A 17,037-nucleotide genomic window follows, 5' to 3' on the forward strand; every position below is an offset into this window, starting at 1 on the left:
TGTCCTGCCACTCTGATTCTTGCCTTTTGTCAGAGTGGATGCTAAATCTCATTGTACCTAAAAATGAATGCGTTCTCTGTAATACAACTGATACTCATGTAAAGCGCTCCTACTCCTTCAATCAATCAATCAGTGAATTTATAGAGCGCGCTACTCACCCGTGAGGGTTTCAAGGTGCTGACGGGAGGGGGGGGGGTTGCTGCTACTGCTCGAATAGCCAGGTCTTGAGGTGTTTCCTGAAGGTGAGATGGGCCTGGGTCAGTCGTAGGTGGGCTGGGAGGGAGTTCCATGTCTTGGCGGCCAGGTAGGAGAACGATCTTCCTCTGGTGGTGGTTCTGCGAATCCTTGAGGCTGGCGGAGCGGAGCTGGCGGGTCGGAGTGTAGAACGTGAGGCGATTGTTGAGGTATTCGGGGCCCATGTTGTGGAGCACTTTGTGTGTGTGGGTGAGGAGCCTGAATGTGATCCTTTTGCTGACGGGGAGCAATGCAGTTCTCTCAGGTGGGAGGATATGTGGCTGTGGCTAGGGATGTTGAGGATGAGTCATGCAGAAGCGTTCTGTATGCGCTGGAGTCTTTTCTGAAGTTTGGCTGTGGTTCCTGTGTATAGGGAGTTCCCGTAGTCAAATTGGCTGGTGATGAGGGCCTGGGTGACGATATTTCTGGTTCCGGTAGGGATCCACCGGAGGATCTTCTGGAGCATGCACAGGGTGTTGAAGCATGAGGATGAGATGGAGTTGACTTCCTTGGTCATCATGATAGAGGAGTCCAGGATGAATCCTAGGTTGCGTGCGTGGTCCGTGGGTGTAGGTGCGGTGCTCAGCGCTGTGGTCCACCAGGAGTTGTCCCAGGCGGATGGGGATGGTCCGAGGATGAGGCCCTCCGTCTTGTCTGAGTTCAGTTTCAGACGACTGAGCTTCATCCATTCCTCCACCGCTTTCATTCTTTCCTGGAGGTTGGTTTTGGCGGTGGGTGGGTCTTTGGTGAGGGACAGTATCAGCTGAGTGTCGTCAGCGTAGGAGATGATGTTGAGATTGTGTTTGCGAGCGATGGCGGCGAGGGGCTCATGTAGATATTGAAGAGGGTTGGGCTGAGCGAAGAGCCTTGGGGTACGCCGCAGATGATCTCGGTGGCCTCGGAGCAGAAGGGTTCTGTCGGAGAGGAACGAGGTGATGCAGTCCAGGGCTTTTCCTTGGATCCCAGTGTTGTGGAGGCGGGTTATTAGGGTGCAATGGCAGACGGTATCAAAGGCGGCTGAGAGGTCTAGAACGATGAGGGCGGTTGTTTCCCTGTTGTCAAGCAGGGTCCTGATGTCATCGGTGACTGCGATGAGGGCGGTCTCGGTGCTGTGGTTGGCTCAAAATCCAGACTGGGATCAAGGGAGTCGTTTGCCTTGAGGAAAGAGGTCAGCTGTTTATTGACGGTCTTCTCAATGACTTTTGCAGGGAAGGGAAGAAGAGAGATGGGACGGAAGTTCTTGAGGTCTTTAGGATAGCTGTGGGTTTCTTCAGGAGGGCTTTGATCTCTGCATGCTTCCAGCTCTCTGGGAAGGTGGCGGACGTTAAGGAGTTGTTTATGACGTTCTGGAGGTGGGGTGCGATGATGGTGTTGGCTTTGTTGAAGATGTGGTGAGGGCATGGGTCGGAGGGAGAGCCGGAGTGGATGGTGTTCATGACGTGGGTGGTGTCTTCAGTGCTGATGGGGGTCCAGGTGCTGAGGGTGGTGGTAGGGGGCGTTGTTTTGGTGATTGGAGGAGAAGTCTGGGCACCGAAGCTGTCTTGTATGTCGGCGATCTTGCGGTGAAAGAACGTGGCGAGGGAGTCGCAAAGGTCTTGCGACGGTGTGATGTCATTGCTGCTGGCGCTGGGGTTGGAGAGCTCTTTTACGATGCTGAAGAGTTGCTTGCTGTTGTGTTTGTTGTTGTCCAGCCGTTCTTTGAACGATGTCCTTTTGGTGGTGCGGATCAGCTGGTGGTGTTTGCGAGTGGCGTTCTTGAGAACTGTCAGGTTTTCTGTCGTCTGTTCGTGGCGCCAGGTTTTCTCGAGAGTGCTGCAGGATTTCTTTGATTTTTTGAGGGTGTTGGTGAACCATGTGGCTTTCCTGTTGTTGGTCTTGCCTGGGGGGTTCTTCAGTGGGGCAAGTGCATCGGCGCAGTTGGTGATCAACTGTGTGAGGTTGCGGGCTGCTTCGTTGGTGTCAGTGGTGTCGGTTGGTGGGTTCTGGCTCAGTGACGTGGTTAGCTGGTCTGTAGTGATTTTACTACAGCCTCTGCGGGGGATCTGTTGCGGGCAGTCGTGGGATGTAGTCTTCTTGAAGGTGAAATGGATACAGCTGTGGTCGGTCCAGTGTAGTCCGGTGGAGTGGCTGAAGGAGACATGGTTGCTGGCGGAGAAAATGGGGTCGAGCGTGTGGCCGGCGTAGTGGGTGGGAGTGTTCAACAGTTGCTTGAGTCCGAGGTTTGCGAGGTTGTCGAGCAGGGTGGTGGTGTTGTTGTCGTTATTGTTCTCCAGGTGGAAGTTGGGGTCCCCTATGGAGATGTAGTCTGATGAGGCGAGGGCATGCGGGCTGATGAAGTCGACGATGGTTTCACTGAATTGTGTGCGTGGGCCCAGGTGCCTGTAGATGAGGGTTCCTCTGAGGGTGGTCTTGGGGTCGGTGTGGATCTGGAAGTGTCGGTGTTCGGCGGCGGTGAGGGTATCTCCGGTGTTGGTCATGACGCTGATGGTGTTCCTCTAAATGATGGCGATTCCTCCTCCGGTTTGGTTGACACGGTCCTTATGGGTGACCTTGTAGCCATCTGGGATGGCTATGGTGATGTCCGGAGCTGAGGAGGTGTTCATCCAGGTTTCCGTGAGGAAGGTGACGGCCGGCGCTGTTGTGTCGAGGAGGTCCCAGAGTTCGACGGTGTGCTTGTGGACGGAGCGGGTGTTGAGTAGGATGCACTTGAGGTTGGGGTGCATGTTTGGAGGCAGGTGAATTTGCAGGCTTGGTAGGGGAAGGGTCCGTGGGTGCTCTTCGGGGTGGCTCGGTAGCAAGCGGTAGCAAGCGGATGGTCGGCCGGTGTTGAGTGCGTGGAGGGCGGTAGTGTCATATCTCAGTCGGGTTTCCTGGCTTCGGCGGGGCCGAGGGAGGAGCAGCTGGGAGGCGGGAGCGGGCGGCGAATGGGGAACCAGGGGGGCAAGGCCGCAGGAGACGCAGCGGCGGGAGAGAGCGAGGGGGGAGCGGGTGGGTTGCACAGAAGGCAAAAAGGCACAAAGTACGGTGGGGCAGGCACAAAGACAGGCAACAACAATGGGTACACAATCAAACAAAGTGAAAAACAAAAAGAACAGAAATGAAATTAACGCGGGCGACACCCAGTACGAACCGGGGCACAGCGAGTGGCAGCAGCAGGGGTAGCGTCACACAGGAGGACCGTGTGGTGGCTGAGGGGGCGACCTACCTGGTGACAGGGTCACGCTATAATAAAACTGAGAAAAAAAGGTTTAAGAGCGACCCAAAACCGAAGAACACAATACTATCTGCCGTAAAGTTAGCTGCCTGACCATAACATGGCTACTTGTCTTCATGAATTGGGGAAACAGACACCTAGCAAGGGGCAGAATTCACCAAGCCTTCTCCTTTGCTGCAGCTGCTCCTCCACCAGTGCTGCCTTTCTCCAAGATGATTAAGGTCAGAGGGGTGCTACAAGGGACTTGATCCTAGAAGCAAAATATACTCAGTTCGGAGTCGTATTCGGATTATCGCACTCCAGTGTATCAACAAGATATCACGTGTGAAGAAAAATCAGAAAAATAGAGTAAATCACTGGAAGGAGAAAGATACACGGAAAGAATAAAAATGTATTCATAAGAAATTTTATAAGTTTAGTAGTACAATTCACAAATAGAAATATAGGGAGACATGTGAAGAAATGAATTTGAGCAAAAAAAGTTATGAACAGAGGTTTAAGCAACATAAACACATCAGTTCAAAACTAAACATCAACTCCTGATAATTACGACAAACAACCAGAATAATTAATAGACAATGGTTGTAGGCTTGTTCCAACGAAATGTTGATGGAGATGATGTGAGTGTCGACGTTTCGGTCTATGATGCTGCCGTCATGTAGACCATCATCAGGACCAAACAATTCATTGCTGGTAAAAAAAACCTGAAAATTTACACTTGAAACCTTCTCTTGGAAATGAGAAGTAGTGACCGCTGGAAGCGGGAAGTGGATCTTAACTACGACGTTTTAATAGACGCTGTGTTGTCTACCGCTATTAGAAAGTCGTCTTAGGTAGGATGCCGAATGAAATTCAATTTCATGTGGTTCAGCGATTCTCTGTAAATCGACCCGAGACGGGTAGGGTTGTCTATTAATTATTCTCGTTGTTTGTCGTAATTATCAGGAGTTGATGTTTAGTTTTGAACTGATGTGTTTATGTTGCTTATACCTCTGTTCATAACTTTTTTTGCTCAAACTACTACTAAACTTATAAAATTTCTTATGAATACATTTGTATTCTTTCCGTGTATCTTTCTCCTTCCAGAGATTTACTCTATTTTTCTGATTTTCTTTCACACGTGATATCTTGTTGATACACTGGAGTGAGATAATCCGAATACGACTCCCAACTGAGTATATTTTGCTTCTAAAATCAAGTCCCTTGTAGCACCCCTCTGACCTTAATGATCTAGTGCCCAAGCCTACAAGGGTAAATTGGGTTTCCCCTGCCTTAATTACGTTTCTCCAAGATGGCCACCTTACTGCACACTTCTCCTCCCCCCGATCCTTACCGAACGCTCACCCAACGCCGAGGCGTCACCACAAAAGGGGGCAGTTCACGACTGGCCTGAAGACAGAGCACTGCAGTTATGCCACCAAAGAAGGCTACAATCAAGGTTTCTCGATATTTTACCCTTCAAGATAAAAACACCAAAAGTGACCCAGCTCCGACGATGGCCCTCACCAGAACAGACTTAGTAGCCTCACTTTGAGACTTCAAACCCAAACTTTGCCAAGAAATTAGGCTATTTCTCCACGCGTCAATGGACCAGCTCAAGACTGATCTCACAGAGAAGATGGCGGCATGCCGTCACTTGATTCAATGCTGCTTCTCTCCTCTACCTTTCTACCTGTTTCTACCCTTGTCAGGTATCTACCTTTGGTCCTGATTTGACCTCACTCCTTTTGCTTTCATTCTCATTGATTTCCAGAATTTGCACACCCCCTTTATTTCACCTCTGCGCCATCACTATCCCAGTGGCCCCTTTGTCTGTTCACCACACCACGTCTTCACCTCATCTCCTTATCATGGCTTCCAGTCGAATTAAGTCTGGAATCATTTGCTTCAAAGTAATTTATCCCCCTCATATGTCCAAAGCACAAGCTAAACGGTTCAAGCATAACATCATTGAAAATTTTCCAGATTCCCTCTTTGTTGACCAATTCCATAACGGGCGCCTAGGGAAGATTAAAAATGACTTCATCTTCTTCACCAATGACATCCCTTCCTGGTCCTCCTGCTTCTCCAATTCCTTCAACATCTCCTCCTCCTCTTCTTTTCCGCATGGGAAGTGGTTAAAAATTTCTCCCTTCACTCGCTTTAATGGCTATCTCACCATTACTCGCTATAACAATGGCACTGTCATGATCCAAGCTTCTGACTCCTGTCTCTCTCTCTTTGACCACATCTTCCAATCCCTTCGTCCCACTCCTGCGACTACTATCTCTCTAGATTCCTCCTCTTCTTCTTCTTCTTCTAGCTCGTCTACTTTCTCCCTTTCTCCCCCCTTGACCCCCTCACATTCCTTCAGACCCCTCTCCAGGGAGTCACAGGTCGACCCTGTATCCCCGCCTTATCTCGTTCCCTCCCCTCCCATTCTGCCACCTTCCCAACGGGACCTCCCCCTTACCTCATCTGCTTTTCCCCCACTTCACCTCTACATCCTGCATCTCCTCATCTTCCACTGCCATCTCCCACCCCCTTACTCCATTATTCCTTCCCATGTCCCCCCTTTTTAATCCACTCTTCTTACAATCTGAACTACCAATCAACTCCACTTACTCTTCCCCTCCCCTCTTCTCCTCACCCCTATCGACTCTTCCCCTTTCCTCGCACACTCAATTCTGTTCTCACTTCTCTCATCTCTCTTCAACCTCCTCTCCTCCCTCCCTTGCCTCATAGCCCGGCCTCCCCTTTTGGTAATCCCATCATCTTCCCTCCCACTGATCTCACTCCTCCTATCTCTCCACATCTTACATTCCTCCCAATGTTTCACAATCCTGTTTCCCCTCTTGGTAATTCCCCCCTCTTCCCCCCCTCTTACTGCACAGTCCCTCTCTCCTCCCACAACTTTCATTTTGCTTGACCCCCCCCCCCTCTCTGCCTGGTGCCTTTACCCCTACATTCACCTTTCATTACCCATGGCACCTGGCCTGCACCCTCTCTCTTCTCCCCACTCCTATGGCCTCCCTTTGACCTCTCTTCCTCTTCTATCTGTTCAGCCCCTTCTCTCATCTCACCGTTCCCATAACCCCACTCCTTCCCCCCTCCTCCTCCAGCCATCCATGTCTACTTATCAACTTTCTCCTCCTATGTATGAACTCTATTCTTCACCCCTGCTCAACACCAGTAAAAATATCACAGTATCTCCGTTCACTCCTTTCTACCACCTTCTTTCCCACCTCAGACCCTTGCATCACATCTTTCTCCCCAGTCCCCAACAGCCCACTATCCTCCTTCGCCTACTTCACTTCCTCCCCCACCCTCGACCCTCGCACCCCAACACTCTCCCCAGTCCCCCACCTCCGCCTGTCCTCCTTCGCCTAGGCCACTCTCTCCCTTAACCATTGAGCCGCCCTTCACTCCTTGCTCAGCACACCTCTCTCTGGAAACTAAACTTGATTCTCTCATCTCTTCCATTTCCCAGCTTGACGCTTCCATTTCACTCTTATGTGCTAAGATATCCCCCTCCTAATAGCCTCCCGAGGAGTTCCTTGCTCCCACGCCCCAATAGAACCAACCACAATCTTTCCCCCACAGACATCACCAACTTATTGGCTACCTACAAGACCATCAAGTCAATTTCCCTCCACTGACCTCTCCTAACAACTATTCTCAATTTGCCATTCAGACCATCTCTTCCTTCAGAACTTACCGGCCTCACCCTCAAGGTGCTCCCTCATTCAAGAATCTAATCCCTATCCCCCTCATCAGTCCAGACACTCACATCACCAAAACAGTTGCGCCAGAGCTACACTGTATGCTCCATAACTGCACATCTGCAACCAAACACAAACTGGAAATCTCTGACACCATCACTCACCACACTCTCAACATGCTCTTTCTCACTGAGACCTGGTTTAATGACTCCTCTCACACTTCTTTTGATCTTCTGTTACCTACTGACTATTCTATCCTCGGAAACAACAGAACAGGCAAGATCGGGGGAGGTGCTGCGATTATCTACAGAAACGCCCTCCAAAACAAAACCTATCCCACCACCCTCTTTCGCACCTTTGAATGCCTTTCCCTAGAACTCCAAGTTCAGCATGGCTCATCCTTCAGGTTCCATATCATTTACCACCCACCTGGTAATTGCTCTTCCTTCATAGAGGAATTCATCGACTTCATTAGTGACCAATATTCACAAAGCGACAAGCAGATCTTCCTAGGTGATTTCAATCTCCACTGGGGCTCCGTGGAAGACTCGGCTGCCAACAAGCTTGCAACCTTTCTCTCAGCTAACGATCTTGCCCAACACTGCTCGGAAATTACAAACGCCAAGGGCTCAATTCTGGACCTTGTGATATCCAAATCAGATCAGATTACCTCTGCTTCACCCATCAGTGTTGATTGGTCTGACCATTTCCTCATTCCCTTCTTTTTTCACCTCTCTCACACTTTAACTCTTGGCCAACCTAAAAGAGCCTCTACGTGGTTCCGCAACACAAAAAACATTGATCTTGTGATTCTATGTGATTCTGCTATGCGTTCACTTCCTAGTGTAGACCCCAGTACGGATGTCAACAATCTCACTCCCCTTTGCCTCTCAATCCTTGTAGTCGAGATCCACAGGTTGCTCCACTCCAAATCAAAAGGAAAAGACCCACCCCATCAGCTCCTTGGTTCAACAAAGCTCTCTATGACAAAAGGAAAAACCTCTGAATCTTGGAGAAGCACTGGAGACATTCTCCATCCACCCACAACCTCTCTCTTTTACGCCCAGCAAGATCCAAATACCACCAACACATCTTCCAGGAAAAAACATCTCATTTCAGATCCCTCCTTAATTCAGCTGAAAACAGACCCAAAAACTTTTCGACCTCATCAAAAACCCAAATTGTTCTCCCCAAACCATCAAGCCTGAGGATGCTTCAAAGAAAGCAACTGAGTTCGCTATATTCTTCGATCAAAAGATAAAATCTCTGGTGGAACAGGTCACCCACCCCACCCCCATCGAGGAGCGAAAAGCTTTAGTCACCTGGCAGAACTTTGCCGCCATCTCGGAGGTTGATCTCCTCAAATGCATCTGCGAAACCAAACCCTCCAACCATTCTTCTGACCCCATACCCAGTGGCATCGCCATTGATTTCTATACTAACACCCTTTCCTACTGGACCAGGCTAGTCAATCTGTTCCTCAGTCAAGGATCCCTTCCAGTTGTCCTCAAGACAGGACAGGTTACCCCCCTTCTAAAAAAAACCTCTACAGATGCAAATGACCTCAATAACTTCCGGCCCATCACCAATCTCCCTTTTCTTTCAAAGATCACAGAAATATGTGTTGCAAAACAACTGTCCCAACACATTATGGACAATAATCTCCTCGACATGTTCCAGTCGGGCTTTATTCAAAATTGCAGCACTGAAACAACCCTGCTGCAAGTGATCGATGATGCGCTGCATATTCTCGATTCGGGGGAATCGTGCCTTCTGATTCTTCTTGACCTCTCTGCAGCTTTTGACACTGTTTTTAAAAAAAACATTTTTATTAATATAAAAGTAAACATTGGGCATTGCATAAGACATTCAGTGCTTACAGTCACAGGCCAAAGCAAAAAGGCAAATCAAAATAGATACAGTAGAGCATTACATAGAAGAAATATCATTACTGTTGTGGCAGTATACTAGTTCCTCCACCCCTCTCCCATGACCCTTCCCCCCCTCTCCCACTATTCAGAGTCAATATCGCTGTCCATCTGTGGCGGTTCGCAAATGAGCCCTCTATATTCATTCCTTGCTCCCCAAATCTTAGACCACTTCCGCGGACATTTACGATTCAGATACACTGCCTTTTCGGCCACCATTGCTGAGTCTAGATCAGCACACCAGTCCCTGAGCGTCGGCACCAAGGGTGACCCCCAGGCTTTAGCCACATTACGTTTAGCATACATGATGCCAAGCGTGGCCCAGTCTTGTAGGGGGTGACTAAGATCATTAGGCTCCCAAATGTTCAGTAAACAGCAACGCGGTTCGGGGACCAAGGAGACCGTAACAACTTGTGATATAGTTCGCATAACCTTAGACGAGAAACAGGCAATCAGGGGGCAATCCCAAATGGTATGGAAGAAGGTTCCTTCCTCCCCACATCTCCTCAGACAATACTGATGCGCAATTCTCCCTATCCTGTGTAGTGTGACCCTAGTATAGTAAACCCGATGCAGAACTTTCAGCTGTATCAGTCGGAACCGCGATGACACAGCAACCTCTCGAGGAGAGGAGAGGGCGGCCTGCCAATCTGACTCATCAAAGTTGCCTATCTCCGCAGTCCAGGCTACTTTTATTCTCACAGTAGGATCAGGCAAATTGTTGACCAGCTTACGGTAAACCAGTGAGGTCGCCCTTTTGAGCATATGCTCCGTAAGCAATCTATCTTCTAGGGGAGTGGATTCAGGTAGCTCATCATCTAGAGGAATCACTGACTTGAGGGCTCCGTTTGGCCCAGATCGAATTGATCCACCAGCTGATCAAAGGTAAGGACGGCACCCCGCCACTAGAGGTCTCCAACCGTCGAGGTGCCTATCAGGTCCCAGGCCTCAAATCCCCTACTGTTACTAAGCCAGCCGAGGCGTTACGACGACCATAACGGTGTCATCTGCGTGATCTTATCTTTGCATTTAAGGTGAGCCGAGGCCAGATACCACACCCTCACAGTATGCGCCGTGGGGCCCAGCAGGGCCGCTGCACCTCTGGGGTCACAGAACGCAGCCATCACACTTCCGCCCCCTAAATCATACCTATCTGCTTTATACGCTGGTTCAGTCTGTGGAGCATAGAGCCAGTGGTTTATGATCTTTAACTGGGCTGCCCAATAGTACAATTGAATATCTGGAAATGCTATGCCACCATCAAACCAGCCCCTAACCAACTTTTGCTGGGAAATGCGCGCTGGTTTGTCCCCCAAAGGAGACCGGAGACCAGCGCGTTTATAGACGTAAAATATTTTTGCGGCAAAAGAAACAGAGTATTTTCAAGGATGTATAGTAACCGTGGTAGGGTCATCATTTTAAACAATGCCGCTTTTCCTACTAGGGTCAGTGGCAGGGTTGCCAGTGCTTCACATCCGTGCGGAACCGCTCAAGTGGAGGTGACAAATTGCGGTGAAAGAATGCCTCTCGATCAGGCGTCACCCACACCCCTAGATATTTAAAGGGCCCATCAGTGATCACCAGTGGACAATCATCCGGGAGCCGCGGTGGGAGTCCTTTAAGGACGTACAGTATACAGTATACAATAAACTTGGACCAGTTAATTGTGTATCCCGAGGCCCTTCCGAAAATCTCACAGATATTAAGAAGAATTACGATCGACCGTCGAGGAAGGGTCAGGTAGTGAAGAATATCATCAGCATATAAGGATATGCGGTCCTCCCAGGACTCGGTCCAGCTAATACCTTTAATCATGGGGTCCCACCGTATCCACCCCGCCAGAGGCTCTAAGATCAGTGCCAAAAGCAGGGGCGACAAGGGGCATCCCTGACGTGTGCCACAGCCAAGTCAAAAGTCCCTGGAGATATGGCCATTAGCTACAATGTGTGCGAGGGGTTTTGTATACAATAACCGCACCCAAGCACAAAATTTGGGGCCGAAGCCGAGGTGTCGAAGAACCGCAAAAAGATAAGGCCATTCGACCATGTCAAAGGCCATTCGGGCATCTAATGAGAGAATCACCGCCGGTTCCGAGAGATTGGGTATTTGCGCCATTTCTGCGTGGACCCGTCTCAAATTGAGAGCAGTGTTCCTGTTTGGCATAAACCTGGATTGGTCCGAGTGGATAAGCGTCTCCAAGTGCATGGTCAGTCGGGCAGCTATCATTTTGGCCAATATTTTTGCCTCCGCATTTAACAATGAGATCGAACGATATGACGTACATTCGTCCGGGGGCTTGCCAGGTTTTGGTATGGCTATTATCGTGGCTGTCCGCTGATCCCTAGGCAATTCCCCCTGAGCCAGGCTATCCTCAAACATTCGCAGCAGATGTGGAGCCGTGAGATCAGAGACACGCTTATAGAGTTCAATAGGGACTCCGTTCGGTCCTAAGGCTTCACCCGACTGTAAAGAGTGCACTGCATTCAGGACCTCATCCGTCGTAAAGTCAGATTCCAACAGCGCGGCGTCAGAGTCTGTGAGGGAGGGCATTCGTATATCTTTGATATAAGTCTGCGCCTCTTCAGATGACATCTGGGCGGTGGGGGTGTAAACTGCCTCAAAATACTTTGCTAAAGTGTCGACTATATCAGTTGGGGTGGTGACCATCCCACCTTCAGCGTCGCGAAGCTGTGCAATCGTCTTTTGAGCCTTGTCTTTCTTATCCAACCATGCCAAGAGTCTCCCCGCCTTATCTCCTACTTCATAGATAGTGTGCTGCGTGCGCATAAGCCGCTGTCTAACCTGAACCCGCTGGAATTCAGTAAATTCAGCCTGTTTGAGGCGTAACTGGTGCGTGGTCTCCTCAGTAGGATTCCGATCGTGTCGGGACTGCAACGCGCACAGGTCATTCTCGAGTACCCGGAGATCCTTGTGTATAGTTCGCTTATGGCCCTTTATTGAAGCTATCGCCTGGCCTCTTAGCACCGTTTTATATGCTTCCCATAGGACCCCTGGCGAGCCAACGGAATCTGTATTTTCTTGGAAATAGCATTTCGTAACCGAGGTCAGTTCCTTTCTAATTTTTGGAATCTGCAAGTAGGCAGGGGAGATCGGGAAAATGCGCCTCCGGGCTCGCACATAGGAGGAATATATCATGGAGACCGGGGAATGGTCCGAGATACCTCTCAGGCCTATCATTGCCTCCGTTATATGGGGTAGACTATCAGCAGAGAGGAAAAAGTAATCAATGCGGGAGAGACTGTTGTGTACCCCCGAATAGAAGTTGTATCCACGTTCCCGGGATTGCTTTTGACACTGTTAATCCCAACACCCTCCTTCATCACCTTCATCAGAGAATGGGCGTGGAAGGCACAGTACTCAAATGGTTTGCCTCTTTCCTCTTGGACAGATCCCAAATGATTAAGATTGCGAACAGTCTCTCGTCTCCACTGGTGGTTGGTCAAGGCGTCTCTCTAGGTTCTGTCCTTGCTCCCACTCTGTTTAATCTTTATCTGGAACCATTACGGAACCTCCTAAGCAAATCTGGAATCCTCTACCATCTCTATGCGGACGACACCCAAATATACCTCAAGGAGTCTTCCCTTCATGATCTCTCACTACTCAGCTCTACTCTCAATGCTATTCACAACTGGATGTTAGTGCACCAACTCATTCTCAATCCCTCTAAAACGGAATCCCTCCTCTTTTCTAACTCCCTCTCCCCGCCTCCTGTTCAATTCTCGTTGGATCAGTTGAATCTACTCAACAGTAAACCCATCATTGTGGACTGCGCTAAATCCTTAGGTGTCATACTGGACAAAAGACTCAACCTAATCTCACACATCAATTCCATGGCCAAGAGCACACGTTATCAGCTGTGCCTTCTTTGGTGGATTCGTCGGTTCTTCCCGGAGAATGACCTAAAAACCTTGGTTCAATCGCTAGTTCTCTCTAAATTGGACTATTGTAATTCTCTTCTGACTTGCCTTCCCAAATCTCACCTCTCTCCCCTCAAATCCGTCCTCCATTCAGCAGCTCCCTTCATTTCAGGGTCCAAACGAAGTGACCACATCACCCCTATCCTGTCTTCTCTCCGATGGCTTCCCATCGAGGCTAGAACTATCTACAAAACGGCGTGCATCACCCACAAAGCTTTGCACGCTTCCTCTCCTCGCTATCTGGCGAATAAACTGAAATTGTCTGGAGGCTCAAGACCATCTCGGAATGCAGAAAAGTTCCTTCTTGAGCCCCCCTCCTTCAAAAGGGAAACATTGATGGCACAATCTCAGGTAATGCGGAGAGAATCTAGAACTCACTTCCTCCTTCGCTCCGTGCCATCACCTCCATCCAGATCTTCAAAGCGGACCAAAAATCTCTTTTATTCCAAAAACACTTTCAGAACGAATTCCCCCCTTCTCAGACCTTCGCCAGGAAGTTCTTTAGTCATTGTAAATGTGTCGCATATATTTATAGTTTTATTTGTGCATCCTGTGCTTGCTGCGTTTGATTTTGTGTTCTGTTTGCCTGAGTTTTTTTGATTCTATGGCCTGCCATTTTTCGCCAGGAAGCTCTTTATTCATTGTAAAATTTGTCATTTATATTCATATTTTTGCTTGTACAGTCTGTGCTTGCTGTGCCTGAGATTGTGGGCCTTATGCTTAGGTCGCTTTGATTCTATGGCATGCTATTTTTATTTGTTCCATTCCTGTAACAGTTCTCTCATGTAATGTAACTGGTTCTATTGTACAGTGCTCTGACAACTTCGGGTAAAGTCCGCGCTTTATAAGAATGCATTAAATAAAATAAATAAAAAAAAAAAAAGGCGTGGTGCGCTGAAGTCTGGGCGTGTTGTTTGTACGCATGAAACGTATGATGTCAAGCCGTTCGACCATTGGTGTACCTGCTTTAGTTGCCGTTCAATTTGAAAAAAATCTACCTGTCCACTTGTGCAGCGAAACCGTCGTAGTCGTGGGGGATCGCGTATTCAAGTTCGGATTACTGCTAACTGGTTTGGAGCCGTTTGTAGGACAAAACGAAACTACTCCAGTTGCCGCTTTGTACGTGGAGTGGGGAGAACCGCATGGCAGCGATGAGACTGAGGTAAGGGAGACAGTGTTGCTGCCCTGTTCATCGAAGGGTTGGCGGGGCTCTAAGGTGACGGCTGGTGTCTTACAAATATTTGGCATCATTAGGGTGACCAAGAAAGTGCACCAAAAAATGCAAGTGCAGGAGGGCGGTAAAAATTAACAATTTGCGTTACTCTAACCTTTGATTAATGATACTTTGGCGTTCTACCCGTCCATGTAAACTTGCACTCACACCATACTTGAAAAAAGGCATTGTTTTTTTAGAGATGGGACTGAAAGCCACAAGAGACTATATGCAACCAGCTTCAACGTGCGTGCCTTCACTGGTCACTCAAATGACCAACACACAACACCCACCCATTTTTAAATACCCTTACCTAATTCCAGAAACATACAGGCATCAGTGTACACATACACGTTGTGTAATGGTAATTAAATTGAGGTGGGAATATTTGTTAGTTTTTCTACCTCCGCATTCTGATTTGCAACATTAAAGCTGCCAAGTTTTCAGACTGCTTCCATTGCGTTTCCATGGCTTAAGTGTGCGCATGAGTGAACTTCCATTGCCAAATGTGACACATTAACACAATAAACCAAACTATGACGTCTATTAAAACACAAACCGCATAAATCCGCTCCCTTTGAGCATTATCGAGCTCTGGAAAAGCCCTGTTTATTGGCTACATTGCGTTGTGTGACAGGCTTCCCAACTTCACCAAACTGTGATCCTAAGCAAATATCTTTTTTCCCTGTACCTTCTTTTTCTTCATAATCACATATTCGAGCACCTTTAAATATGCGAGTCCAAGATATGTGCTGTACAAAAACATTATTGTGTTTGATTTAAATCTATGCCACTTACAAGAGTGTACATGAGAAGTCTCCTCTACAAGTATTAGGCTTTTGTGACAGCTTGAGGACGAGTTTGACAGAGGACACTCGGACTGTAGCAACGCGAGGAGGAAGAATCTGTGCCAAAATCCCAGCCACCACCAAATGTGTCTTGACAACATGTCAGTTTATTCATGACAACCTCTCTTTTTCTCGACTGGGGAGGCTCTGACGCGCTCACAAAACTTCAAGCAATTCCAAGGGGCAGAGAGGAGCTGCTAATTTCTTTTGGTTAGAAAATGTCAAAACTAACTTGGGCAGCTCTACAACTTTTACTATGGATGTATTCTATAAAAAAAAAATTCTTATTGTCATTTTAACACGACTTTCAAAATGTGATGATGCATGAATCAATAACTTGTATGTTATGTTGTGTTTTATTCTTTAGTACAGCTTTAAGGCTCGTGCTGTTATATGCTTCTAGAATGTTTATCTTTGCATGCATCGACTGTATTCTCTTTGGTAGTCAGTTACGTCCTGCATTGCTTGGCTATGAGATGTGTTGCTGGCTCCGCCTGTGCTCCTATATTCTGACTTCAATAAACTACTTGAAGAATCTCCACTTGGACTCCTTACTTAACAACTGGCGACGAGGATGGGATCTGAACTTTAATCTCTTATTTTTTTTTTTTACGTATTTTTTTTTTTAAAAAAAAAAAAAAAAGAGAAGGAAAACATCTTGGGACACTTCAACCCATACCGGAGGATTCATCAACCTTCTCTACTCTCCCCGCGCCTATGGACCGCTACTTCGCCCTCTCTAGCACAACCACAGATGGACTTTGTAAGGCTGCTTAAGGTAGGCCAAGAAAAATCGTTACTACTTACGATCTTAGACGGCACCCGCCGGCATCTTTTAATTGCCGAACAAAGTTCCACTCGCGCTCCATGCTGCGCGACCACTGCTACCTACGCGACTCTCCTACGTCATTACACTCGCAATAACGGAGTGACGGAGGCGCGTAAGGTCACGCTGCGTGACCCTGCGTAGCGGCCATTTTGGGGAATTACTTCAGCGATCGGCGTTTGTCTATTTCACACGCTGTTTCACGCTGCCTTTCTTTCAGCGGTCAGCGTTCGTCAATTTCACACGCCGCTTCACGCTGCCTTTCCTTCACAGTGCCGACACGGAACAGGCACATTCATTATTACAAGCGCAGTTATTTATTGACTATTCTTCACGAGGAGCACAGGTGAGACTGTCGGAACACTTATTTTACATTTACGTGCAGTATCTTATTGTACTTGTACTACCTTTCTTTCATTTTATTTCGTTTATGGATACTGGTGATCAAACCAAAGATACTGCAATGGCCCAACAAAATTTTGTTATTAGTACCCCACAACCTTTTTGGGCTACAGGTTCTCAACCTGACATGAAGTGGGTGGAATGGAAGGAGTATTTTAATAACTATATTTGTGCCATTGATGAAAACGGAAAAATGAAGCCTGAGCAAAAGAAAAGGATACTATTACATTCCTTGGGGCCTAAAGGTTTAAAAACTTTCTCACGAATGCAAAAAGTGGTGGATACTGACTTAAGTGAGTTTGATAATGCAATTGCTGATATGGACAGGTATTTTGCTCCCAAAGTATGCATAGGTGTTGTAAGGCACAAATTTTTCCAAAGGAAACAGAAGAAAGAAGAATTGGTTGATGAGTGGTTAGATGATTTAAAAAAACTAGCTATTGACTGTAAGTTCGACAACCTTCATGATGACCTCATTAGAGACCAATTGGTTATGCATAATGACAATTCACCAATTCAAGATCGACTTTGGGTCAATGGTGATGCACCTCTTGATGATGTACTTGCAATTATGAGGAAGTCGGAAATGTCAGGGAGGTGTGCTACTATTGTCAAAGACACAGTGAAAGAATTAGACAAAACGTCATCTGCAATTTTCAAGATTCAAGGTACAACAAAGAATCAGACCAAACAACTTCACAACAAGAACTTTAATCAACCATTCAGAAATCAA

At 47.7% G+C, this 17,037-nt stretch overlaps 1 protein-coding gene across 1 annotated transcript in view; it reads left to right on the top strand.

The window, feature by feature from the left end:
- The first annotated feature begins 13,931 nt into the window (after positions 1-13,931).
- The window catches only part of LOC147733583 (protein regulator of cytokinesis 1-like), a 394,866-nt gene continuing 391,760 nt past the window's right edge, over positions 13,932-17,037 (top strand). The window contains exon 1 of the mRNA XM_086958172.1: positions 13,932-14,177. Within this exon, the coding sequence (XP_086814298.1) occupies positions 14,158-14,177 (20 nt within the window). The 5' untranslated portion in view covers positions 13,932-14,157. The remainder of the gene's footprint in view (positions 14,178-17,037) is intronic.

Source organism: Lissotriton vulgaris, chromosome 2_1 (genome assembly GCF_964263255.1).
Source record: "Lissotriton vulgaris chromosome 2_1, aLisVul1.2, whole genome shotgun sequence".
NCBI lineage: Eukaryota > Metazoa > Chordata > Amphibia > Caudata > Salamandridae > Lissotriton > Lissotriton vulgaris.